General features: G+C 39.2%; 1 protein-coding gene across 1 annotated transcript in view; it reads left to right on the top strand.

The window, feature by feature from the left end:
* The window catches only part of brinp2 (bone morphogenetic protein/retinoic acid inducible neural-specific 2), a 211,652-nt gene that overhangs the window by 49,972 nt on the left and 134,471 nt on the right, over positions 1-27,209 (top strand). Inside the window, exon 2 of the mRNA XM_062993913.1 lies at positions 13,191-13,509. Within this exon, the coding sequence (XP_062849983.1) occupies positions 13,241-13,509 (269 nt within the window). The 5' untranslated portion in view covers positions 13,191-13,240. The remainder of the gene's footprint in view (positions 1-13,190; positions 13,510-27,209) is intronic.

Raw genomic sequence — 27,209 nt, 5'->3', positions numbered from 1 at the left:
TGTATGGAGATTAAATGTTCTCCCCATGTCTGTGTGGGTTTCCTTCGGGACCTCTGGTCATTTAGTCATATCCGATTACCCGACCTCATTTCGCTTCCTCTACTGATGCTGACCTCCTCTCATGACCTAGAAGAGCAGCCATACAGAGGGGTTTATATGGAGAGCGGTATTGCGCATGGAGGGTCACGTACTGACCCCCCTTATCCCCCGTCTCTGAGCAGTCAGCATCATGACGCTTACCCTTCTGCATTTCCACCCTCAGAGCTGAGATTCGAACTTACGAGTTTGAGGTGTCAGGTGTGATACCCACACAAAAGGGTTTATATGGAGAACCGTATCGTGCACGGAGAGTTATGCACTGAACCCCATTATCCCCCGTCTCTGTGCAGTCGCCATCATGGCGATTACTCTTCGGTCTGTCACTGTCTGTATAGGCGCCCAGCCTGCCGGTAGCAGTGCTGAGGTGTCAGGCCTAGTGTGTTTTAGTTGCTAGCGCCCCTTTTTGCTATGTCTTTTCACTCAGTAACTCTTTATAAAGCATGATTAAAGGCTTGACTCCAGGTCCCTAGGAACCTGGTGTTGTCTAGCAGAGGCCGTAATTGTAGATGACCAAGAAGAGCCTCCAACACCTGCACTGAGGGGTTTATATGGAGAGCGGTATTGCACATGGAGAGTCACGCACTGATCCCCATTATTCCTTGTCTCTATGCTGTTGCCATCATGATGATTACCCTTCGCCATTTCCACCCTCGTAGCCAAACATTGTCTGTACAGGCGCCCGGCCTGCAGGTAGCAGAGCTGAGATTCGAATCTACGAGTTTGAAGTGTCAGGCCTAGTGTGGTTTAGTTGCTAGCGCTCTTTTTTGCTATGTCTTTTCACTCAGTAACTCTTTACACAGCATGATTGAACTTGGGTCCCTAGGAAACTGGTGCTGTCTAGCACGCTTTCTACTGCTGACCTCCACTCATGACCAAGAAGAGCCGAGATTAGCACACGCCCCCTCCGATACCTGCACAAAGGGGTTCATATGGAGAACCGTATCGTGCACGGAGAGTCACGCACTGATCCCCATTGTCCCCCGTCTGTGTGCAGACACCATTGATCAGCCAGCAGAGGTCGTAATTGGAGCAGTTTTGGTATCAGAGCTGAGATTCTAACTCGTGAGTTTGAGGTGTCAGGGCTGAATGAAGGTTTAAACCCAGGTCTCCAGGAACCTGATACTGTGTGGCACGGACTCTACCACCTTTACCAACCTTGTCCTTTTATTAAAGCTATAAAGATGTCGGAACAGCTTTGCGTTTGGCACGTTCACCCCGGCAGCTTGTTTAGTGGATTTGAATAAACAGGTTAGCACATGATCACAGCTTCATTCCTTCCTGCGTCTGTGTTTTTTACTTAATGAAGTGATGCATAAATAATTTCCTCCTGTCATGTGGGCCCAGAACAGCTGGACAACAGAGCAATAAGTGATCATTTATACCTCAGTACAGAGATTACCTTTGGCTTTGGATCAAAAAGGAGCTCCGTTGTGCGAGTGTTGCATTATTTTACATCGGTCACCTGATTATTAGGCTTCTCTTCATTAAGAAAGAAGATCATGAAGTAAAATAAATATATATATATATTTTTTGGTGATTGGCAGATTAATTGGGACCATTCAGCCCAAAATAATTAAATTAAACAAATAGAAAATATATATAAGAAAATAAAATATAATAAATATATAAGTAAATAAAATAAAAATATGTAAAATTTTATAATATATAAAATATTAAAAATATTATGTAAATATTACATTATTTATAATATTAATAAAATAATAAAATATAATAAATATATAAATGCCACTCAGGTGGCGCAGTGGTAAAACACACGCTGTTCACCAGAGCTGAGATCTCAAATACATCATATTGAATCTCGGCTCTGCCTGCCGGCTGAGGCTGAGCGGCCACATGAACAACGATTTGCCTATTGTTCAGATAGGGGCGGGATTAAGCCGGATGAGGACTCTCTCTCAGACTAGTGCGATTACGACCTCTGCTGGCTGGTTGGTGGCGCCTGCAGGGAGTGCGGTATAGGGTGTGGCTCTCCGTACACAGCGCAGTACTGCATTGCACTCGTCAAGTGTAGGTGATAAGATGTTCGATTGCTGTGCACGTGTCGGAGGGGGCGTGGAGCAGCTTCGTCCTCCCCAATCAGGAGCAAGGACCAGCATTAGTGAGAGGATGATTGACGGGCAGAAATTGGATGCGCTAAAGTGGGAGAAAAAGGGGTATAAAAAAAATAAAATAGACAATAAAAAACAGTGAAAATAACAAAAATATTCTTCCATTTACTTTGAGATGTTTGTAATCAAACCAGCCCTAATTATATGAACACAGAGAAATCACCTCAAGTTGGGACACTTTGTAAAACGCAGCTTTCCTATGATTACATTTTTATCATTTAGGAACTGAGGGCAGGTGATATTTTTGCCCATTCTTGCTTGGTACGACACTTCAGCAGCTCAACAGTCCTAGTCACGGTTGTTTGATTCTCCTCTTCATGATACACCATGCATTTATAAATCTGGACCACAGGCAGGCCAGTCAAGCACATGCTCTTTATTAGGGCTGGGCGGTACATCGCAAATATCGATATATTCGATATGACTTTTTACACATGTTGAAAATGACCATATTTGATATATACTGTAGAGTAGGATACACAGGTTACCATTTGAGAACATTTAAAACAGCACAAAAGCGCTGCGCAGAACGCTTTCCTTCAGAAACGACTCTTTTCAAATGAATTATTTATTTGAATCGAATCTGGGAGCTGTGCTTTTTCTTATCTATGGTAAAGATTCATTCATTTTGCTCACTCTGTTTCATTATGATGTCATGCGTAAACAACTCCATGAATCGGTTCATTTGTTGAAGAGATTCATATGTATAAACCAGTCAGAGCTTCCGAATTCAGATTTTGGGTGGAATTTCAATCTCTCTCTTCATTGGTTGTTGTATAAGTGACAGCTTAGTGAACGTATTACCAGTTTGAGCTTTTTTACCTGTCGAGATACAACTTTTTTTAGTCATGTCGCATTTGGTTTAGTAAAGCCGATTCCGATCAGTTAAAAAATGCCTTGATCGGCCCCGATCCCGATCTTTGAGATCGGATCGGGACATCCCTAGTATATTGCCTTTGTAGATCCTACATAGTGCAACTACATGCCCAATAGAAAGCAGAATGGACCCTGAGAGCTTGAGATCTGCATGGGGTGGCATGGTAGCCGATTATCTAAGCATACTAACGTGTGCCAGTTAAACACTCCTATTCCGTTTGCTCATAGAATCATGCTTTTTATTGATCTCACCTCAAAAGCCTCTCATCTCCCAGATACTTTTGTTCTAAATTTGGATTAATCATCTTTGTGAGAACGTGGCTATAAAATATTCACCCGGCGAGGTTGGCGCCGCATAACGGTGGTCCTCATTAAAAGTCGGGCTCAGAATACATCGCCGTATTCCATCAATATCAATCTGACGCCCCTAAGCAAACCCGTGTGTTGTAACCGTGTGATGCAAGCGCTGTGCGATAGGATGCGTTCCTTCGCGCTTGGTCCTGTTCTGGATGAACCTTCTGCCCTTTTTCTGTCTGTTTCACCACGATATCTGAGAAGCGTGGTGCTGAGACAGCCAGCCTCGGTCAATTCGATTCATTAAAATACGGTCGGGCCGGAACGCCTGTCAGAGAAGCTCAGCGAGAAGCTTGACAGATGTTTGGTTCCCTGTGGCCTGGAAGGAACGCTCATAATTGCACTCGTTCTTAAACGTTACTGAAAACCAAGTGCATACTTAGAAAGATAACAGATCAGTGCTGATGAATTTATTTATACAGAAATATGTACACACGTCGTCCATTCGCAAGGTCCACATTGGTCCCATTTGAACGTGGTTCCTTCAAGGTCTCTCCAAGAGTTTGACCTTACTTTGACCCTGTCTTCCAAGACGTAGGGGGTTTAAATCCAGGTTTAATCATGTACACCAGGGGTGTCAAACTCAAGGCCCGCGTCATTTTATGTGGCCCGCGAGAGCTTATTTTGACGTATGAGAAGTTAATGGGACACCTGCGCCTTTAAGCGGCAACCGTTGACATCGTAGTCATGGCAACTAACTTTGATATTTGCTAAGAAGCCATGAGACTTACGTTTTCGCGGCAAAAGAACGCGGGGTAAATTTGGTAGCGTAAACAATAATAAAAAGAAGTGAATTCTCTTGCAATCCAGTACAGAAGCATCGTCTGGAAGTAGTCAGGCCAGTTGGTGCTACTAAAATTGGACTGGACTGGCGACCTGTTCAGGGTGTTTCCAGTTTATCGCCCAATAATTCAGACCCACCGCACCTCCCACCCAAGGATACAGAGGTGGTAAACCAGGTGAATAAAAAGAATGAACTAATTAATTTCTTGTCTGTTAGCAATGGGTAAGGCTAAAACAGGGGGGTGTCCACATACTTTTGGACATATGCTGTATATGTGTTTGTATACTGCATATCAAATTAGGCAACTTCAAAGAATTACTTGTGATACATTGTTAGGGCAGTTGTAGCCTAGTGGATAAGGTACTTGACTAATAATCAGAAGGTCACTGGTTCAAGCCCCACCACTACCAGGTTGCCACTGTTGGGCCCTTGAGCAAAGCACTTTATCCTCAATTGTTTAGTCAGTATATACTGTCACAGCGTATGCTGTAAATGTAAATGTTTTAATGCAGTAAACATCGCACACCACTTTTGCTCCCCAAGAGAAGCCGAATGCTAAAATAAAACAATCGCAGCATGTTATAAGGACATGGTGTTTTCTCTGCTGCACTTGTACATTCCGTACCCTCGTACCAACCCCCGGGCTTTGATTCATCTTCGTGATTATTGCTCTGATGAATTTGCCAAAAGTATGAATCGAACCGACCGAGGAAGATGCTTAAGTTAAAGAGCAATTAATTACCCAATCAATGATGGTGATATGATGGGTCGGCAGCCTTCCAGAGGATGAAAGTATTAATGGCTCTTCGGAATCGTGAGTGCTCTGTGGCCGGCGGTGTAGTGCGCCTGATACGAATTTGAATTGAATTCTCAGCTGTTCTGTGGACGATTGAAGGAATGAGGCCTCCGCATAGCTGTAATAGTCTGTAGTGAGTTCTGGACATTTTAGGTGTCCGTCACATCTAGCAGGAGCAGCATCGTTGGCACGCCAGAGTAAAATGTCAGATTTGCGGAGAGTATAGCTTGAAACTCCGACACCCCTAATTATTACATCATAACTACAAGGGGGAGCTAGCAGGTAACAGCGCCCATCTCCCCCACCGTCAACAAACCTGAGTGATCGGACAAGAGAGGCAGAGCGACAGCAACCCAACATTTCTATGACCTCTGCGCCTACACCGATTAGGCATAACATTATAACCACCTCCTTGTTTCTACACTTACTGTCCATTTTATCAGCTCCACTTACCATATAGAAACACTTTGTAGCTCTACAATTACTGACTGTAGTCCATTTGTTTCTCTGCATGCTTTGTTACCCCCCTTTCACCATGTTCTTCAATGGTCAGGACCCCCACAGGACCACTACAGAGTAGGTATTATTTGGGTGGTGGATCATTCTCAGCACTGCAGTGACACTGACATGGTGGTGGTGTGTTAGTGTGTGTTGTGCTGGTATGGGTGGATAGGACACAGCAGCGCTGATGGAGTTTTTAAACCCCTCACTGTCACTGCTGGACTGAGAATAGTCCACCAACCAAAAATATCCAGCCAACAGCGCCCTGTGGCCAGCGTCCTGTGACCACTGATGAAGGTCTAGAAGATGACCAACTCAAACAGCAGCAATAGATGAGCGATCGTCTCTGACTTTACATCTACAAGGTGGACCAACTAGGTAGGGGTGTCTAATAGAGTAGACAGTGAGTGGACACGGTGTTTAAAAACTCCAGCAGCGCTGCTGTGTCATATCCACTCATACCAGCACAACACACACTAACACACCAGCACCATGTCAGTGTCACTGCAGTGCTGAGAATGATCCACCACCTAAATAATACCTGCTCTGTAGTGGTCTACAGTCAGTAATTGTAGAACTGACTGTAGAATTGTAGAAGCACGTGCTGCCTACATAAGAGTAGCGTTCCGAACCCCCGCTACTATTACACCACTCAGTTCCACGCTAATAAAGCTCAGACGCTCCCATCTTTCTCCCAGAATTCCAGCAGGTTGACGGGGGTAAATATAACGACGGCTGAATTATGCAAGACGGGCGTGTAAATGTCAGCTCTAAATTCAGCACCCCGTCCATTGTTCTACTGGCATTTTCAACGTGTTTTATGCATCTTGTAATTAGTCTGGATCCCCAGAGGGCACTGAGATATAATCCGGCGTGTGGGTACGGCGGTCGAGGACGCCCGGGTCTCATTTAAAAGGCAAATCGGAAGCGCGATTGGAAAAAGTCAGCCAACATGTTTAAGTACAAGTCGAGCTCCAGATTACTTCTTGACTCCTCATACTTCTAAAAAAAAATGAAAAAGGCGTTAAATTAGCGCTCGTATCGTGACTTCTGAAGGTCGCCCGGATCCATTTGCACCTTGTTCGGCTCGACGTGCGCTCGGATTAGCATTATTCCCGCATTTTCCTCTCAGGGTGGCGGATGACACGCGGCGCGGAGAGGAAATCATGCCAGCATGAAGACAGTAAACGGGAGGTCATCGGGAGGGGGCTGCATTAAACGGAAGAGGAATGATGGATAAGGAGATGATTTGGCTTGAAAAGAGCTGGGCTGGCACGCTAGAGCGAAGCGTTAAGAAACCGTATCCCATGATTCTCAGCTGCCGAGTGCAATTTGCTTATTTTCCAGCAAAATTAGCTGAGGAAGAGTGGGAGTGCTGGACTTGACCTCAGCCAAGCTGAGGTAGTGAGGAAGCAGATATGTCCACTATATGGCTGAAAGTATTTGGACACCTGATTATGAGCCCTTTATTTGTTAAGGCTTCTAATAGGACTGACCATTCAGTCCAAAGAGCATTCGATACCATGGGCACTGAATGTTAAGAAAGCCTCATTGGACTGATGTTCCAATTCATCCCAAAGCTGTTTACCTTTCTTTGTTACTTTCCCTTAAGGCAGAGTCATGCTGGAACAGAAAAGGGCCCTCCCTAAACTCTTGCTGCCAAGTTGACAGCATATAATTTCCTTTACATGATTTATTTATTACACATGTTGGAATTACTAAGATTGCCTTAAGTGTGTGTGTGTGTGTGTGTGTGTGTGAGAGAGTGTGTGTCTGCCCCGAGATGGACTGACGACCAGTCCAGGGTGTTTCCCTCATTTCACCTAATGAACTGGACCCACCGGAGCCCTGACCAGGATACAGCAGTAGAAAAAAAAAGTTAATGGATTAATGAATAAATTAATAGATTATTAAAATATTATTTGTATTTTTTTATATTTAAAAAATGCAGTTAATTATATTGAATTATAATTACATTTAATTTAATTACATTTATTTAAAAGCTGTGTCTTTAGAATTAAAGCACTATGAATTTAGTTGTAATTATTGTTATTTATTTTATTTATTACATTTATTTTAAAAGTTGTGCCTTTACTATTTAAGCACTAAGAATTTAGTTGTAATTATTATTATTATTATTATTATTATTATTCATTTTATTTTATTTTATTTTTTTATTACATTTATTTTAAAAACTGTGTCTTTAGTATTGAAGCACTAAGAATTTAGTTTTAATTATAATAATTATTATTATTATTGTTGTTATTATTTATTTTATTTTATTTATTACATTTTTTTAAAAAGCTGTGTCTGCTATTAAAACACTAATAATTTAGTTGTAATTATTATTTATTTTATTTTATTTATTTTATTACATTTATTTTAAAAGCTGTGTCTATTATTAAGGCACTTATAATTTAGTTATTATTATTATTATTATTATTATTATTATTATTATTGTTGTTGTTATATGTTTTTTATTTTATTTTATTTATTTTATTACATTTATTTTTAAAGCTGTCTTTAGTATTAAAGCACTACGAATTTAGTTGTAATTATTATTATTATTGTTTTTTATTTTATTTTATTTATTTTATTACATTTATTTTAAAAGCTGTGTCTTTAGTATTAAAGCACCATTTAGTTGTAATTATTGTTATTATTATTATTTATTTTATTTTATTTATTCCATTTATATTTATTTGTAAGGATTTTTTTTTATTATTTTATTTTATTTATTTTATTACATTTATTTTAAAAGCTGTGTCTTATTAAGGCACTAATAATTTAGTTGTAATTATTATTATTATTATTACTATTATTGTTATTATTGTTATTGTTTTTATTTTTATTTTATTTATTTTATTACTTTTATTTTTAAAGCTGTTTTTAGTATTAAAGCATTATGAATTTAGTTGTAATTATTATTATTATTATTGTCATTTATTTTATTTCATTTGTTTTATTGCATTTATTTTAAAAGCTGTGTCTTTAGTATTAAAGCACTAATAATTTAGTTGTAATTATTATTATTTTTTATTTATTTTATTTTATTTAATCTATTTATTTGAAAAGCTATTTCTTTAGTATTGAAGTACTAAGAATTTATTTGTAATTATTTTTATTTTATTTTATTTCATTTATTTTATTTTATTTTATTTTATTTTATTTTATTTTATTCTATTCTATTCTATTCTATTCTATTTTATTTTATTTTATTTATTTTATTTTATTCAATTCATTTTATTCATTTATTCATTTTATAGAATGGTTTCTACAGCAGATCACTGTGGTCCAAACCCCCTTTACGTTAATTCCCTGTCTTGACGCAACCCTCCTTTTTTTATCCATACTAGTGCACCTTCCAAAAGCTAAGCTATTTGCCCCCTCCCCCTTTTCCAGACACAGCCAGTAGAAACTTGACCAGCTGATAGCTGATTGAGATGCGGTGATTCAAAGCCTGTATTTTAGTGGCAGTGGATTGGTGTATTTTACCACAGTGGCACCCAAGCGGCCAACTTTATTACCGTGCAGTATTTTACTAAAAATGTATAATAAATTTTAAAAAATCAATTTCTAAAAGAATTACAAGTTCTGCATCATAACATTTTTCTATATTATTCTGCAGGATAACTGTTGCTATTGTGCAAATTGCGCATCAGCTTACATACCATAGTTAACATTATTACAGCTACCATGCAGAATAATACTGTATGTTTATAATACATTTACATACATAAATGATGCATCTATGTGACCCTACAATTAATTACCCCCCTTTCCAGGCCGTACAGCTATCCAGTGGTGCGAGTCTCTAGATGTGTTGCACTTCCCTAACCAGCACCAGGATAAACGACTATATCAGACCTTGTCCGTGCAACTAAACAATAGAAATCGATTTTCATATCAGTTTTATCTGCAGCTCTGTGATAGAGAAATTTCCTTGCCAATATTCACCTCCGACGAAGCTAACGACGCCACGCTTCATATCGTCCGAGGTTATTAGCAGTGCGCCGCCTCCCTCCGTTCCTGTAAATTACCACTTCGCGGAAGTACTTATAGATGATCTAAAGCTGTTTTAAATTGAGGAACACACTCTGTTTGCATTGGCTCTTTTCGGGTTTGACGAATAGGGTGGTATTTCTCTGGCGGGGAGTGGTTAAAAGGGAACCCGTAGTGTGGAGGAAGGGTTTGATGAATGTTATTGGCGCGGTGATGCAGTTTATCATGGACGCTCTTCCTCTCCCCTCTTCACTTTGCTTGGGTGCACTATCACCCCAGCCTGAGCGTGGCTGCCTTTACTGCAGTGCAAGCTAAACGTGTCATTTCATAACAAATAGGTGTTTAAATCTGTACCATTATATGGTGTGTATAAAGAAAAACAAGGTAATGCATTATTATATGCATTTAAATGGGGCGGGGGCAGTCGTGTGGCTATTTTTAGTAGCAGAAAAGCCAAAAAGACCTCTTGCACAGTCTTTCCAAACTTCATGTCTGTTTACTCCCTGCTAGCATCTGCTATGCATCTAGACATTTGAATTCTCACTTGTTTTAGTAGTTTATATCAATTTTCCACTCATCATATAGGAGCACTTTGTAGTTCTACAATTACTGACTGTAGTCCATCTGTTTCTCTACATACCTTTTAAGCCTGCTTTCACCATGTTCTTCAATGGTCAGGACCCCCACAGGACCACCACAGAGTAGGTATTATTTAGGTGGTGGATCATTCTCAGCACTGCAGTGACACTGACATGGTGGTGGTGTGTTAGTGTGTGTTGTGCTGGTATGAGTGGATTTGACACAGCAGTGCTGCTGGAGTTTTTAAATACCGTGTCCACTCACTGTCCACTCTATTAGACACTCCTACCTAGTTGGATCACCTTGTAGATGTAAAGTCAGAGACAATCGCTCATCTATTGCTGCTGTTTCATTTCGTCATCTTCTAGACCTTCATCAGTGGTCACTGGACGCTGCCCAAGGGGTGCTGTTGGCTGGATATTTTTGGTCGGTGGACTATTCTCAGTCCAGCAGGGACAGTGAGGTGTTTAAAAACTCTGATCCACTCATAACAGCACAACACACACTAACACACCACCACCATGTCAGTGTCACTGCAGTGCTGAGAATGATCCACCACCCAAATAATACCTACTCTGTAGTGGTCCTGTGGGGGTCCTGACCATTGAAGAACAGGGTGAAAGGGGGCTAACAAAGCATGCAGAGAAACAGATGGACTACAGTCAGTAATTGTAGAACTACAAATTGCTCCTACATTGTAAGTGGAGCTGATAAAATGGACAGTGAGTGTAGAAACATAGAGGTTATGGCTGGCCGGTGTTTGTACAAAAGGGTGTTAGATTGCCTGTTGTTATAGATATGATATGATTAGATGACATAGATGAAAGATCACTCTATTTTAATACCATTTGTTTTTGAAATTGGATGTCAGGCAAGCTCACAATCAGGTGTCCAAATACTTTTGGCTATATTCATCCAGCTTGGAATGGATATCGTTTGTTACTAAACAAAACATTAGGATTAGAGATGCAGAGGGAGGAGAGAAATGCAGAGGACAGTAAACCATGTGAAGGAATTAGATGTATCAAAACAGACCTATGAAAGGAATTCTGGGTAAAAAAAAAATCAAAGCGGAGGAGTGAAGACTGTAAAGAGAGAGGACAGATTTCCTGCAGGAAAAATACGGATAATTAAATTCTCGGTTGTAGAACTAACAGATTGAGGTAAACATCCACAGAGCTTGTTTATAGATGCCCATTGGCCTGGATAGTGTTATGAATTGTGTAACAGATTAATCTGGGTAAATGGAGGATACGCCAGAGATGTTCACAAGTCTTTAGGCTAGAGTCTGAGTCAAGTCACAAGTCTTTAGGCTAGAGTCCGAGTCGAGTCACGAGTCTTTAGGCTAGAGTCCGAGTCGAGTCACGAGTCTTTAGGCTAGAGTCCAAGTCGAGTCACGAGTCTTTAGGCTAGAGTCCGATTCAAGTCACAAGTCTTTAGGCTAGAGTCCGAATCAGGTCACGAGTCTTTAGGCTAGAGTCCGTTATTTTGTAAATGTGCTTATAATTAAAAACCTCCAAACTTTTCCCGGTTGTGAAGTAAAACACAAACTTGTTAGAAAGCCAATCGAGTGTTTCACTGACACATCATCTGTGTGACGCAAACTGAATAAATGCAAATAACAGCATTTCTTACTAATAATTAAAATCAGAAGGTCTGATTGGTCTTTCATCCATTAGTGCCAATTCTGTAGGAGCGTTCCATTCACCCCAGCTGTGAAGTGCTCTACGTAGGGTATTCCACCATTTTAGATGAGATTCCAATCCAAAGGTAACAAAAATGTTCAAATAAAGTGAACTTCAAACTGTGTAGGGATTAGGGAGCAATGCTTCATCACTACGCTGGATGCTGGCTGTAACATTTATCCATTGCGTGCATTGCGGGGTATATGTATATATATACTGTATATATATCATTTACAAGTCATGAGTCGAGTCCGAGTCATTTGAAGCGACTTCGAGTCGACTCTGAAGTCGCTGTGTTCGCGACTTACGTGCGACTCGGACTCGAGTCCCCATCTCTGGGATACGCTGTCTTAAAACCGCCATTATTATACACAGGGTTTGTATCAGACTCGCCGCCTGTGTGCTAATTGCCTATTTCTGGACCCACAATAGTCTCTTGCTCTACTATCACATAAAACAAGGCAGTTTTCACCACTGAGGGTTCAAACTCCCATCAGGTCCCAGTGAAATTAATTCTAGTTGTTAACTTGAAGATTAGAAAGCATCGTCAGGGAATATTGATGGTCCCAGAAACACACACACACACACACACGTAGACTCTAAAATGTGCACCAGCTATCAGCGCATTGCCCAATTTACCCCTTGTTTATTAATACAGTCCTCAACAGGCTCTTCGATTTTAGATCCACGCGTCAAACATCCTCGGAGTTGTTTAGTTTTTGTCCCCGGTGCGCTATTGAATAATTGAGTGTTTACCGCGTCTCTGCAAGCGGATTCAGAGACAGAATTTATATCGAGTTATGAGAGATTCTCTCTCTGCGCTCTCTCGGTGTCTCTACTGGATACGGTTCAGGCATTTTAAGCAGGCAGTTGTAAATTAGCCTGAATAACGGTTTTAATTCGTACCCGCTCGTTCTGGCTCTCGCAGACGACACCTGACCTCGGCCCTGCCACCCGGGTCATATTTCTGATGTCTTGTTTAATATTTGTGTGGTATAAAATGTGCATGTTAATGATATTTGGCAACTAAGACAGAGCAAGGGGACTGCTCTGAATTATAAATTTTATTTTTATTTATTTAATGAATTGGGAATTTGGATTTTTTTCCATTTTATGTGATGATTTTCAAACTGTATATAACCATAACCTAATAAAACTTAACAAGGCATTGGTGTGGGCTCTTGGATGGCACAGCAGTAAATTATGCAGGCTGGGATCCAGAGCTTAAATCCCTAGCGGTGCTGTCGACCGGCCGGATGTCTACATACATGGCTCAGTCCAGGGAAGGTGGGGTTGGTGGCCGACACCAGCACAATAACATTGGTGTTAAAGTATAAAAAGCATCTAGAAATACTCCATCTAATATCCCTTCTCTTCAATTTTAGGTCAAGTGGGATTGGCAGAAGAATGCTGGTCCCAGGCATCCGGGGGCAGGATGGCGTTGTGTTGGCAGAGCGCTGTGGGCGTTAGATGGTTCCTTTTGATGCTCGTGTGGCGCTGGGCACCCCTGGGTGCTCTGAGCTGGCTCCTGGCCTCGGCTGAGCCCCCTGAACCTTCGCCTTTTCTCTCTCTGCCCGGCAGAGGCAACGCGGCCCAGCTGGACTGGCTCCTGTCTGACAAGGGTCCTTTCCACCGGTGCCCAGAGTATACTGAGTTCAAGGAGCGGTTTCAGCAGGGCTTCTCGACACGCTACAAGATCTACAGGTAAGTTCTGCTAGCTCTGGAAAACAACAATAAAACTAAAATAAAATGTGATGATACTAATAATAAAATAATAATAATAACAATAATAATATCTGCTATTGTTTTGTTATTATTAATAACAATAATAACAATAGTTATTATTATTATTATTATTATTAATAATAATATTATTATTATTAATATTATAAATTTTATAAATTTTATTATAAAACAAACGAAAATGAATAAAATAAAAATACACAAATATTATTTTAATAATAATACTAATAATAAAAATTAAAAATAATAATTATTGATATTATGATTATATATTTATTGTTATTGTTTTGTTATTATTATTATTAACACCAATAATAATAGTAATAATAGTAACAATAATTTATTATTATTGTTATTTTTTTTTTAAATATTATTCTTATTTTATTATTCTTATTTTATTACATGCTGTTGTTATTATTGCTATTATTAATTATAAAATTACCAACTTTAATAATAACATTAATAATAAAAATAATGATAATTGTTATCATTATTTTTAATATTGTTTTTCTTCTTCATATTATTATTATAAAAAATAATACTCTAAATAATAGTTATAATAATAATAATAATTGTTGTTACTATTTCATTCTTTATTTTTAATGTTATTTCTTATTTTTATAATAATAATAATAATGATTTAATATGAATTATGAATTATTATGAATTTTACCTTTTAGTATTATCATAAAATAATATTACTACTATTTTATAATAATATTAATAAAATACTATTAATTATTAATAATCTATTATTATTATTATTATTTTTTTTATTATTATTATTATTATTATTATTATAGTTAATTTATGAAGAAGAAAGTTATCCAGTAAGAGGTTCTACTAAATAATAAATAATGTAATGTACTGAAACTGTAGTGGGAAACGTAGCAGCGACATACAGAGCAAAATCTCTTCAACATTGTGGAAAACATGTCATACATGTGTCAGAATAGGTACAAGGACATGACATAAATGGGCCAGACATCATCTGGCTTCTTCTTCATGATTAACAATGACTAACCTGACTGACATTCACACATATTTTCTGGCTTTCACTGCGCTGAAGTGATTCATGCTGGTGAGCAATTTATCCGAGCAGTGTGCTTGTATAACGCTGAATGTTTCATGACTTTCACAGCGCCGGAGCGAACCATGCTAATGTGTTCTTTATGCATTAATAATGATCGAACATTCAGATTATGGTCAATCAGCAGATTGCTAATATAAGAAACTACATGTTTATACTTTAATTGAATATTTGATTGGAGGAAAGATGAATTTTGGTAAATCATTATAATGAGTAAGTGGGGTACATGTATTTTTAAAGCTGTATTCATGTTGGCAGTCTGCAAGTAGTTATTAATATAATAAATCATTAAAATTACCACAAATCCCATTTTAAGAAAAGTGAACTTTGGACAGTTTAACTTTTATTTAACTGAATAAAGTAATGTTTTTGCTGAGCAAATTCATTGTGTTTTAATAAATAAATATTTATATATATATATATATATATATATATATATATGTATATATATATTTATATTTATATTTATATATTTATATTTATGATCTTTATATACATAATATCATATGTACAGTGTATCACAAAAGTGAGTACACCCCTCACATTGCTGCAAATATTTCATTATATCTTTTCATGGGACAACACTATAGACATGAAATTTGGATATAACTTAGAGTAGTCAGTGTACAACTTGTATAGCAGTGTAGATTTACTGTCTTCTGAAAATAACTCAACACACAGCCATTAATGTCTAAATAGCTGGCAACATAAGTGAGTACACCCCACAGTGAACATGTCCAAATTGTGCCCAAATGTGTCAATATTTTGTGTGACCACCATTATTATCCAGCACTGCTTTAACCCTCCTGGGCATGGAATTCACCAGAGCTGCACAGGTTGCTACTGGAATCCTCTTCCACTCCTCCATGATGACATCACGGAGCTGGTGGATGTTAGACACCTTGAACTCCTCCACCTTCCACTTGAGGATGCGCCACAGGTGCTCAATTGGGTTTAGTCCATCACCTTTACCTTCAGCTTCCTCAGCAAGGCAGTTGTCATCTTGGAGGTTTTGTTTGGGGTCGTTATCCTGTTGGAAAACTGCCATGAGGCCCAGTTTTCGAAGGGAGGGGATCATGCTCTGTTTCAGAATGTCACAGTACATGTTGGAATTCATGTTTCCCTCAATGAACTGCAGCTCCCCAGTGCCAGCAACACTCATGCAGCCCAAGACCATGATGCTACCACCACCATGCTTGACTGTAGGCAAGATACAGTTGTCTTGGTACTTCTCACCAGGGCGCCGCCACACATGCTGGAAACCATCTGAGCCAAACAAGTTTATCTTGGTCTCGTCAGACCACAGGGCATTCCAGTAATCCATGTTCTTGGACTGCTTGTCTTCAGCAAACTGTTTGCGGGCTTTCTTGTGCGTCAGCTTCCTTCTGGGATGACGACCATGCAGACCGAGTTGATGCAGTGTGCGGCGTATGGTCTGAGCACTGACAGGCTTACCTCCCACGTCTTCAACCTCTGCAGCAATGCTGGCAGCACTCATGTGTCTATTTTTTAAAGCCAACCTCTGGATATGACGCCGAACACGTGGACTCAACTTCTTTGGTCGACCGTGGCGAAGCCTGTTCCGAGTGGAACCTGTCCTGGAAAACCGCTGTATGACCTTGGCCACCATGCTGTAGCTCAGTTTCAGGGTGTTAGCAATCTTCTTATAGCCCAGGCCATCTTTGTGGAGAGCAACAATTCTATTTCTCACATCCTCAGAGAGTTCTTTGCCATGAGGTGCCATGTTGAATATCCAGTGGCCAGTATGAGAGAATTGTACCCAAAACACCAAATTTAACAGCCCTGCTCCCCATTTACACCTGGGACCTTGACACATGACACCAGGGAGGGACAACGACACATTTGGGCACAATTTGGACATGTTCACTGTGGGGTGTACTCACTTATGTTGCCAGCTATTTAGACATTAATGGCTGTGTGTTGAGTTATTTTCAGAAGACAGTAAATCTACACTGCTATACAAGCTGTACACTGACTACTCTAAGTTATATCCAAGTTTCATGTCTATAGTGTTGTCCCATGAAAAGATATAATGAAATATTTGCAGAAATGTGAGGGGTGTACTCACTTTTGTGATACACTGTACATATAAAGTCGTCGACTTTTCTTCAACAGACCTGTGATCAAGTTGTACAGTGAAATCATACCACGGTATAACGATGACTGTGAGATTGCAAACGTCGTTTTATTTGTTAAACGGAGAGCTAACGGTAATTGAATAATAAACAATAAAAGTTGTATTTATTGCGCCTGTTTCACACATACTGATTCCATCATATATTGTGTCATTTTGTGGGGCCAAGCAAACCTTATAGTACTCAAAACCTTCATTATTTACATGGTGAAATAAAAATGTTTTATATTTTATGGGTGTGTTCAAAAACCTAGTGAGCTCTCTACATAGACAGCATTTTACGTCATCCTACGCTACAGAGAAGTAGGCTGTTCGAAATCCTAGATGCCTTAATATGCTGTTTAGTAAGATATCTTAAAATTTCACTGGTATGTTGCCTGTAGAACGAGGGAGCATCTGATGCTGCCTTAGCAGTGAAGGCAATCCCAGCATCCAACGTGGCACGATGTAGAGCAACGGACAGAGTTATTTTCAAATGTAAATAAATGATCATTGATGTTTAATTTGTATAAACATGCACAAGCATATTTATTTGCAAGTTCGGGCGTTGTGCCACCTCATTCCATTGGTTTGAATGGCATAATGCTAACTGTGTTAGCTTAGTAAACGAAACTTAATGTTATCGCTGTATAAGTAGTGCGTTTGAATAACCTCACTTATGAGTCGATGACTTATTAGAATCTTCTCTACTGAGGCATTAAGAGAGCAAGGTAGCTCCCTAGGTTTTCGAACACACCCTATGTCTTTATGAAAGTAGAAAATACCCCCAAAATACTGTGATATACTGTGAAATCGCCAGAATCTTAAAAAATAGCACCCAGCCCTACATTGTGGTACCATTGGGTTTTTCTTTGTTGTCCTGCCTCTACAAAAATCTAGGGTTTTCTGCCACAACCAGGCACTTACAGGATGGAAAAATTGGTCAGTGGCAACCATAAGAAGATCACTTAACCAAGAGCTTCATGACCAGACTTTACGATGCACATCAGTTTTAACAAAAAAGCACAAGAAGGGTTGACTGGGTACGCCAGAAGGAATTTGGATAGAGCTGCAGAGTTAAATGGATTTTTGAGCCGTTAGCGTTTTACAAGTTTAACTGAAGCAATCACAAGTAGAACAAGTACTTCTTTACACACTCCATTTCTGTGCTTAATTATTGATTTAAATAAAGGCAATTACAAAATCAGGAGTTCTAGTACCTATAAACATACAAATAATAAAGTTTATAGGACCAGAGCGTCTATCACGCCAGGCAAACTGTAATTTAATTTTGTAAGATGATATTTTTCTCTGCCACTGCAGCCCATAAATAAATTTATAGTAGGAGTGTGAATATCAGTTCCTAAAGAACAATTTGATTAGGAATAAATAAAGAAAAATATAAATAGAACAGCACTGCAGCATCCAGGGACAAACAGTAGTACTTGAAAAGCAATATGCATTATTTTATGTTTTGTATGCAGCTATAACAACTTCCACTCTACTGAAAAAACATTCTACTGGGTTTTGTATCTACTGGGCCCAACCATCCAGAAGTTAGTTTGTAAGGTCAGACACTTTCAAAATGGCCTGGCTTGGAATCTCCATTCTGGTTCATCCCAACTAGATTGGAGGTCTATAAGGTTGAGGTCAGGTCTTTATGCCTTCCTGTCAACTTCTTCCACATCAAACAAGTGACTGCACAAGAATCTGAGTGGCCTCCATGGACAGAAATGGCCGAATCTTTCTGATATGTTGTAGAGGAGGAACCGGCACAATCTTGTCATGTTGGCTACATGAGGAGAAAAGGTCAGCTGGTTATCCAGGACGACACCAAGGCTTCTTACATGATCAGATGGTCTGATCTGGGAGTCATCAAGAGAGATGACTAGGTCCTGGGTTGGAGATTGATCTTCAGGAATGAGTAACAGCTCTGTTTTGCTGGGATTGAGTTGTAGATGATGAGCTGACATCCATTGTGAGATATCTCGCAGACATGCTGAGATGCGAGCTGAGACTTACATCTTACATCTTTGGCATTTAGCAGATGCTTTTATACAAAGCGACTTACAGTACTGTGACAGTGTACTGTCTAAGCAAATGAGGGTTAATGGCCTTGCTCAAGGGCCCAACAGTGGCAACCTGGTAGTGGTGGGGCTTGAACCAGCAACCTTTTGATTACTAGTCCAGTATCTTAACCGCTAGGCTACAACTGCCCTGTTCTTGTGTGTCTGAAGGAGGAAATGACAGAATGAGCTGAGTATCATCTGCATGGAGTGGTAAGAGAAGCAATGGGAGGCTATGACCTTACCCAGAGAGCGGGTGTAGATTGAGAATAGAAGTGGTCCAAGTATAGAGCCCTGAGGAACGTCGGTTGAGGGGATATAGATCCCCTTAATGACACCTGGTAGGAGCGCCTTTCAGGGTAGGAGGCCATCCATTGCATTATCCATCCTCCACCAAACTTGGTACAGTTGGCACAGTGCAGGTTTTTTTTTTGGCATTCATCCAATCAGACTCATCCATCGTACTGCCAGATAGATGATTGGTGATTTGTTACTCCACAGTATCAATATACGTTTACAATGCTCCAGGGTCCAGTGGCGTGTGCTTTACACCTCTCTATTCCACACTTGGCTTTGTTCTTGGTGGTGCAAGCTTTTGCCACCATGTAGGGCAGTTGTAGCCTAGAGGTTAGGGTACTGGACTAGTAATCGAAAGGTCGCTGGTTCAAGCCCCACCACTGCCAGGTTTCCACTGTTGGACTCTTGAGCAAGGCCCTTAACCCTCAATTGCTTAGACTGTATACTGTATACTGAAAATGTAAATGACACAGTTTTTGTAATTGTGTTAATGCCAGAGAAAGTTTGGAACTCAGTTATTGATTAAGCAGAGCTTCGCCGACTGTTATATATTTTTTAAACCACTGCATAATCCTGGTCAGGGTTGCAGCGAGTCCAGATTCTTGGGAATTACTGGGTACAATACAGTAACACACCACAGGATGCTGGATTGGACAGGACACCAATCCATCTAGATGCTTTGCCCACCCCTCAGCGATAGCCAATCATGTCTGAATGTAGATGCCGATCGGTTGATAGCATTGCTAGGGATTCGAACCCTGAATACACCACCCAATGCATTTAATGCTAATTTTGAGTTAAAAACAACTAAGATTTAATTTACTAAGCAGTACATTGTCCATATGGTTTTTGAAACACCTGAGGGTCAGTTCAGGGCCACAATCAAATCCAGTTTTACACTTTATTGGTCTTTACTGTATCCCCTCGTATTTAATGTAAAGATGTGTGTAGTTCATCAGTGCTGTGTGGATTTACACTAGTACGAGTTTGCTGTCATGTTCTTTGGATTTGTTCATGGTGCATAAAGGCTAAGCAACACAAGCTATAGAGGCAATTCTCTAACTTTCCTTAGATGTTGAAGCATCTGGGGTTACACAGCTGGATTAAATGGACCCATATCCAGGTTTTCTTTCATTGTGCTAAACGTATTGCCAAAATACAATGAGAGATTAAAGAGCGCTACATTGTTTGTCGTGATATACAATGCCTGCGGTTATAAATACAGTAACGATGCGGTTATATATGATACAGTATCCTCTGGTTTGCTTTGAATACCCCTTCAAAACAGGGTAGTCTATTGCCTCTAGGTGTGAAGGAGTGAATGAAGGGGTGGACGATGTCCTGTGATGGATCGGCAGCTAGTAAAGGATGCCTGGGCTTCGGATCTGACTCAACCCTGTGTTAAAACAGCACATGTTGTTAATTTTTGCCTACGCTTGGTTATGTAAGTCATTATCAATGTACAATTAGCATGTCATGCTTGTTTTACTGCATTTAGGAATAACAGAGCTGCTAGATGTGGGTTTTTGGTGGTGCTGCCATTCATTTGTCTGTCTTGGTGTCATTACTGCCTTGACGTAAGTTTTACCCGGTGGCGGCACAGTGACCTTTACCAGGATGATGCTCTAAGTAGTAAATAATGAATAAATAAATATATAATTCTTCTGTGGCACAGCGACATAACTGGCAGAGTGACTACTTCATTGCAACTCGGGCCCGGGGGACATGGGTTTGCTCCTCACCTCTAATCACTGTCTGTGAGATGATTGGCAGGTTTTTCCCTCGTCCACATGGGTTTCATATGGTTAGTCTGTTTTTTTCTTACCCCAAGTCCCACCATTGGTGTGGCAAAACATGGACAAACTCCCAAATCTTTGTCAGAGTAGCAGAAGCTATTAAAGCCATAGTAAACCCAATGGATTTGGAATGGCATGCTAACGGCAAGAAGCAGATACTATAATCAGATATCAGATATAATCAGATATGTCCAAACTTTTCTTGTTGGGGGCCAGATGGAGTAAAAAAATGCATACTCAGACCACAGACTAAATAGACGTACCTGATTACTAACAATTACACTTTTACTTAAGTGACTAATGATCTATCTTTGACAGTGTTGTGTAAACTAATATTGTGCCAATTTCACTCACCAGTTTATAATCCTAATAATTAGATTTTTGGACTTCTTCAAATTAAACATACCCACTTCCCTCTGAACTCAGCATGCCTGAAATCTTCTGCATTTGCCAGCAAGTTTTCGTTTCTTTGGTGCCGCCGTGTTTATCCAAAAACTCGGGAACATTAAGTAGGTGTAAGGCTAATGTTTTGAGTTGGGTGAAAGAAGATGGGTGAAAGAAGATGGGGAACGTTTTAGATTTGTTTTATGCCATAGTGACACGGTCCGTGTACCTTTGGTCATTCGTTTTTCACAAGAAAACGGGAAACAGGGCGTTATTCGTTTTTCGCTTTAAGATCAAAAATCGAATAACAAACATGCAGAAAATGAAAAACGGATCGTATTTTAATTTTCCGAAATTTTTTATCAGTTCAACCGGAAATAAACGTGCAAGCGCGTATATTATTTGCTTCATATAAACAGTGTACATCAAGCACAAGTGTTAAGAAAATGGAGCAAAAAGTAATAATAACGTTACGCCGCGTCCCCTATTCTGACTTTTGTGTCTGCCGTACTTTTCCCTGCCCTTCACACAAGAACTATTTTTCCTAAATAAAAGGGCTATTCTAAGAAAAAGAATGCTGTTTACTAATGTCTCACCGTCGTCACAATATTTACATTAATATTTTTTTTACCGTATAGGTCTCAATTCAGTAATACAGGCATAACTAATTGTACATGTCACTGTGTAACTATAAAATGTAACTTTAACTTTAACTAAAAATGAACCAAATAATCAAATATATTTGATAGATGTTTGCTCCTTGTTTACTGCAGAGTTAGTTTGTGCAATTGTATTAATTTTTATATGTTTATTGGCAGAGAAAAAGAAATACTATAATACATCAAAAATAAATAAATGACGTCTCGGACGTCAGGCGACCATCCAGTATAGAACTAACATGATCACGGCGGTGTACAACGTCCAGTACGGAAATCACTTCCCCATAATGTTTGTTTTTTTGTAGATAGAGCAAATATATGCACGTCAAAGATACAAACAAAAAAGTCAGAACAGCAGGGGGCACAGTGTTACGTTATTTTTACTGTCACACTTTGAGCCTCTGTGTGCTCCAGTGTGCCGCGCCCTTCTCTCTTCAGTCTCCAGCCAGCTCCCCTCTCATGATTGGTTCCCCTGGACTAATTAGCTCCAGCTGCTCATTATTTAAGTGAGGAGCTGTAGAGCAGTGTTGGGGAACTATTGGACTTGATTTGATGTGGTATGCAGTCTTGTTTCTAGGTCTTTGTTATTAATAAATCCTTGGTTTCGTTACATCTCTGCGTGTATGTCACGCGGGGGCTAAAGACGAGACAAAGGGGCGGACACACACGCAGAGATGTAACGAAACCAAGGATTTGTTAATAACAAAGACAAGACAGAACAAACAAGGTGAAACTAAACTAAACACAGCTAACTAAGGCTAATGCTAACACAAACGGGCTAATGACAAAGACAAAGGCTAACTCAACTAAACACAGCTAAACAAGGGCTAAATAACTAAAGCTAGGAACATGGCTAGTAACAAGAGCTAGGAACATGGCTAGTAACGAGAGCTAGGAACATGGCTAGTAACGAGAGCTAGGAACATGGCTAGTAACGAGAGCTAGAAACAAAGCTAGTAACAAGAGCTAGTAACACGACCTAGAAACATGACTACTAACAAGACCTAGAAACAAAGCTAGTAACAAAGCTAGTAACAAAGCTAGTAACAAAGCTAGTAACAAAGCTAGTAACAAAGCTAGTAACAAAGCTAGTAACAAAGCTAGTAACAAAGCTAGTAACAAGACTTCATACCGTGTCAAATCAAGTCCAATAGTTCCCCAACACTGCTCTACAGCTCCTCACTTAAATAATGAGCAGCTGGAGCTAATTAGTCCAGGGGAACCAATCATGAGAGAGGAGCTGGCTGGAGACTGAGGAGAGAAGGGCGTGGCACACTGGAGCACACAGAGGCTCAAAGTGTGACATTTACTTTTTCAACACTTGTGCTTGATTTACACTGTCTATATTATATATGAAATACACGCATGTTAGTGCGTGCACAATAAAATAAAAATTTAAAAAAAAATTTTTTTCTGCTTGTATGTTAATTAATTTTTGATCTTAAAACAAAAAACGAATAACACCCTGTTTTCCCGTTTGTCAATATTGTTTTTTGAAACGAAAAACGACCCATTTTCTTGTTTTTCAACTTTGGGATTTAAAGTAAAAAATGAATGACCAAAGGTACACTGATTTGACACCCAGAGTTAAACAGTTCAACCTTTTTTTTTCTTTCTGATTAATAGCGGGTCAACAAACTGCAGTTTGGACATCCCTGTTCTATCATGTATCTGCTGCTTTCAACCGAACACTGTTACGCTATCAGGTTGCATGTCCTAAATTACGGTCATCCGTCTTTGCAAGCATGATTTGAGCAGTCTCAGATATTCATCTGATATCGTCATCGCTTGGCATCGCTTGGTACGAGCCCATTAGAACACGATTCCCCAGGCAGATCGTAACGCCAACCTCACTTCATATTTGCATACGCTGTGGTCTTGTGATACGTACGCTATGGTCTGATATGTATGTTTATCATGCAACAGTCTGTGTGACACATAGGAGAAGAGACCAGCTAGAAAATTCAGAGTTTTATCACAAAGAAGTCACACAGAAACAGGAATAAAGCTTCGTTGCCGTTTTTAGACGGCGTGTGTCTTCTCTGTGATAAAACCTCTGTAAATTTGTTTATGTATCTATCGCCTTGAAGCAGTAGAGGTAAAATTTGCTAGCTGGGCGCCTTGAGAGGATCAGCCACAATCCCCCTGCCTTCTGACCCTGTCAAGTTAAAATTCATAAAATTCATAGTCTGCAGTTTGTATTAAAATACTATTAAATTCAACAATTGCTAACAGCTTATATACACCGATCAGCCATAACATTAAAACCACCTCATTGTTTCTACACTCACTGTCCATTTTATCAGCTCCACTTACCATATAGAAGCACTTTGTAGTTCTACAATTACTGACTGTAGTCCATCTGTTTCTCTGCATGCTTTGTTAGCCTCATTTCATGCTGTTCTTCAATGGTCAGGACTCAGGACCACTACAGAGCAGGTATTATTTAGGTGGTGGATGATTCTCAGCACTGCAGTGACACTGACATGGTGGTGGTGTGTTAGTGTGTTTTGTGCTGATATGAGTGGATAAGACACAACAGTGCTGATGGAGTTTTTAAACACCTCACTGTCACTACTGAAATTAGAATAGTCCACCAACCAAAAATATCCAGCCAACAGCGCACCGTGGGAAGCGTCCTGTGACCACTGATGAAGGTCTAGAAGATGACCAACTCAAACAGCAGCAATAGATCAGCGATCGTCTCTGACTTTACATCTACAAGGTGGACCAATTAGGTAGGAGTGTCTAATAGAGTGGACACGGTATTAAAAACTCCAGCAGCATTGCTGTGTCTGATTCACTCATACCAGCACAACACACACTAACACACCACCACCATGTCAGTGTCACTGCAGTGCTGAGAATCATCCACCACCCAAATAATACCTGCTTTGTAATGGTCCTGTGGGGGTCCTGATCATTGAAGAACAGGGTCAAAGCAGGGTAAAAAGTATGTAGAGAAACAGATGGACGACAGTCAGTAATTGTAGAACTACAAAGTGCTTCTGTATGGTAAGTGGAGCTGATAAAATGGACAGTGAGTGTAGAAACAAGGAGGAGATTTTAATGTTATGGCTGAAAGGATATTATAGTATATGCCCCCAACTTTGCACCAACAGTTTAGGGAAGAACCCTGTAATCAAAAGAAGGTCCACAAAGACATGACAAATAACTTGTTTTAATGAAACCCCTATGGTCTGAACAGAGCCCTGACCTCAGCCCCACCGAACAGCATTGGAAAAAAACGGGACACAATTATATTTTTTTTATCTATTAATCTTTTTTCATATGTAGGCTATGCTTACATTTCTTTCCAGCTTATAAATTGTATTTAAAATCCAGGACTGTATTTTGCTTTTTCTTCGTAGTTGAGCACATTGTAGGTGGTTTGAACCTTTCTGCACTTTACCTGCTGCCTACCCGTGTGTGGTTGACTCCTTCCAGTACCCTCCACCACTCAGCTGCACCACTGAAACTGCACGATTGCATCATTTAAAGCATAACTGTATTAGCAAATGCAGGGTTTTTTTGTACATCATCAATTATAAGCATTTATGCATTTAGAAATGTTGCACAACCTTCTTTTTGCAATTAGAACACCAAGCCTTCTTCTATTATGTTCTCTGAGATGGGAGAATGTGGAGTCAAGAGTCTGAGAGCATTAAAACGTGGAGACTCTGAATCTTTTGAATTTGATTTGCGTTTGATTAGAAGACTCTTGGCTTTATTTAATGTTCTACTAGTCAACAATAAACCATGGACATTCACAAATGGGTACAGATCAAAGAAAAGCACTTTCTTTTTTACACACCTTTGATGTTTTTTGGCTTCTTTTTATGGCACCTTTCTAACCTCAAAATGCCAATGCTACTATCTTAACTCAATTTCCAACTGTATGACCCTTGGAGAAAGCTTTGCCTCTTTATTCCTCCTCATCAAGGTTTGTGGCGGCAAAATACATTTGTGTCATCTTCCAAAAAGGTTTGGCTTTGGGCTTTGTGTCACTATATGTTTATACCCCAAAGAAACAGGAAAAAAATCAATGATCATGTTGCTTCAAAAAAATAAATATTGTAGGACTTGTTGGACTTTTTGGAGTAAAACAAATAATAATAATAATAATAATAATAATAATAATAATAATAATAATAATAATACACTATGGCAAAAAAGTTAAGCTTGTTGGACTTTACGGAGTAATAATAATAATAACAATAATAATAGTAATAATAATAATAATAATAATAATAATAACAAAACAAGAATAGCACTAATAATATCAACAGTAATAATAATAATAATAATTACAATAATAATAACAGTAATTATAATAACAGTAATAACTGTAATAATAATAATAATAATAATAACAATAATAATAATAGCAATAACAGTAATAATAATAATAATAATAATGATAATAATAATAATAACAATAATAATAATACACACTATGGCCAAAAGTTGAGCTTGTTAGACTTCACAGAGTAAAACCATGGACCCCTTTCTTCCCTTGCTGCTCTAACAGTCTACACTCCTCTAGAAAGGCTTTTTCACAAGATTTCGACTTCATAGTTAATCTTAAAAGTGGTCAATGTGTTCAATGAGGTCAGGGCTCTTTGCAGGCTACTTATGTTTCTCCACACAAAGCTTGTCTACGAAGCCATAATGCTTTGTGGCTTTAGGACTCCAGTGCTTTAGGACTCCAGTGAACCACAGAGAGTGTCGTTATCCACAAATAGAGAAAACTTTAAATAGTTGTGTACCTGCCCAAATTTCTAGCAATATAGATTACATCAGTTAAGGTCAATGTATATGGTTCCACAATGAGGAATCACAATGGTTGGCACTATACATGTGTCAAAGAGGGCGTGTTTTGGATACTACTACTAAGGATGAAAGTTTTTGAAATCGATATTCGTCATTTATCCACTTTTAACCATTACCAGACATGCTTATAGCGTCTTTATTTGTCATATATGCACAAACGTGTACAGTTCAATAATTGTATTTCATTGTATGGTGCCCCTGGAACCTAGACAGTTACGGGTTTTGCTCAAGGACCCAACATTGGCTTCCGATTGACAGCCCAAAGCTCTACCTACTAGGCTACCACTGTCCCCTTTATACTTGATGCTTGTTGATTAAAACTCAACGTAACATAGTGACCGTGGCAGTAGGGTAGAACAGTAAGCCCTTAAATGTGAGCAGAACTAATCCCAAATGATGGAG

Source organism: Trichomycterus rosablanca, chromosome 4 (genome assembly GCF_030014385.1).
Source record: "Trichomycterus rosablanca isolate fTriRos1 chromosome 4, fTriRos1.hap1, whole genome shotgun sequence".
NCBI classification, from domain to species: domain Eukaryota; kingdom Metazoa; phylum Chordata; class Actinopteri; order Siluriformes; family Trichomycteridae; genus Trichomycterus; species Trichomycterus rosablanca.
Note: the sequence above shows the minus strand (reverse complement) of the source record. Positions and strands in the feature narration are given on the sequence as shown.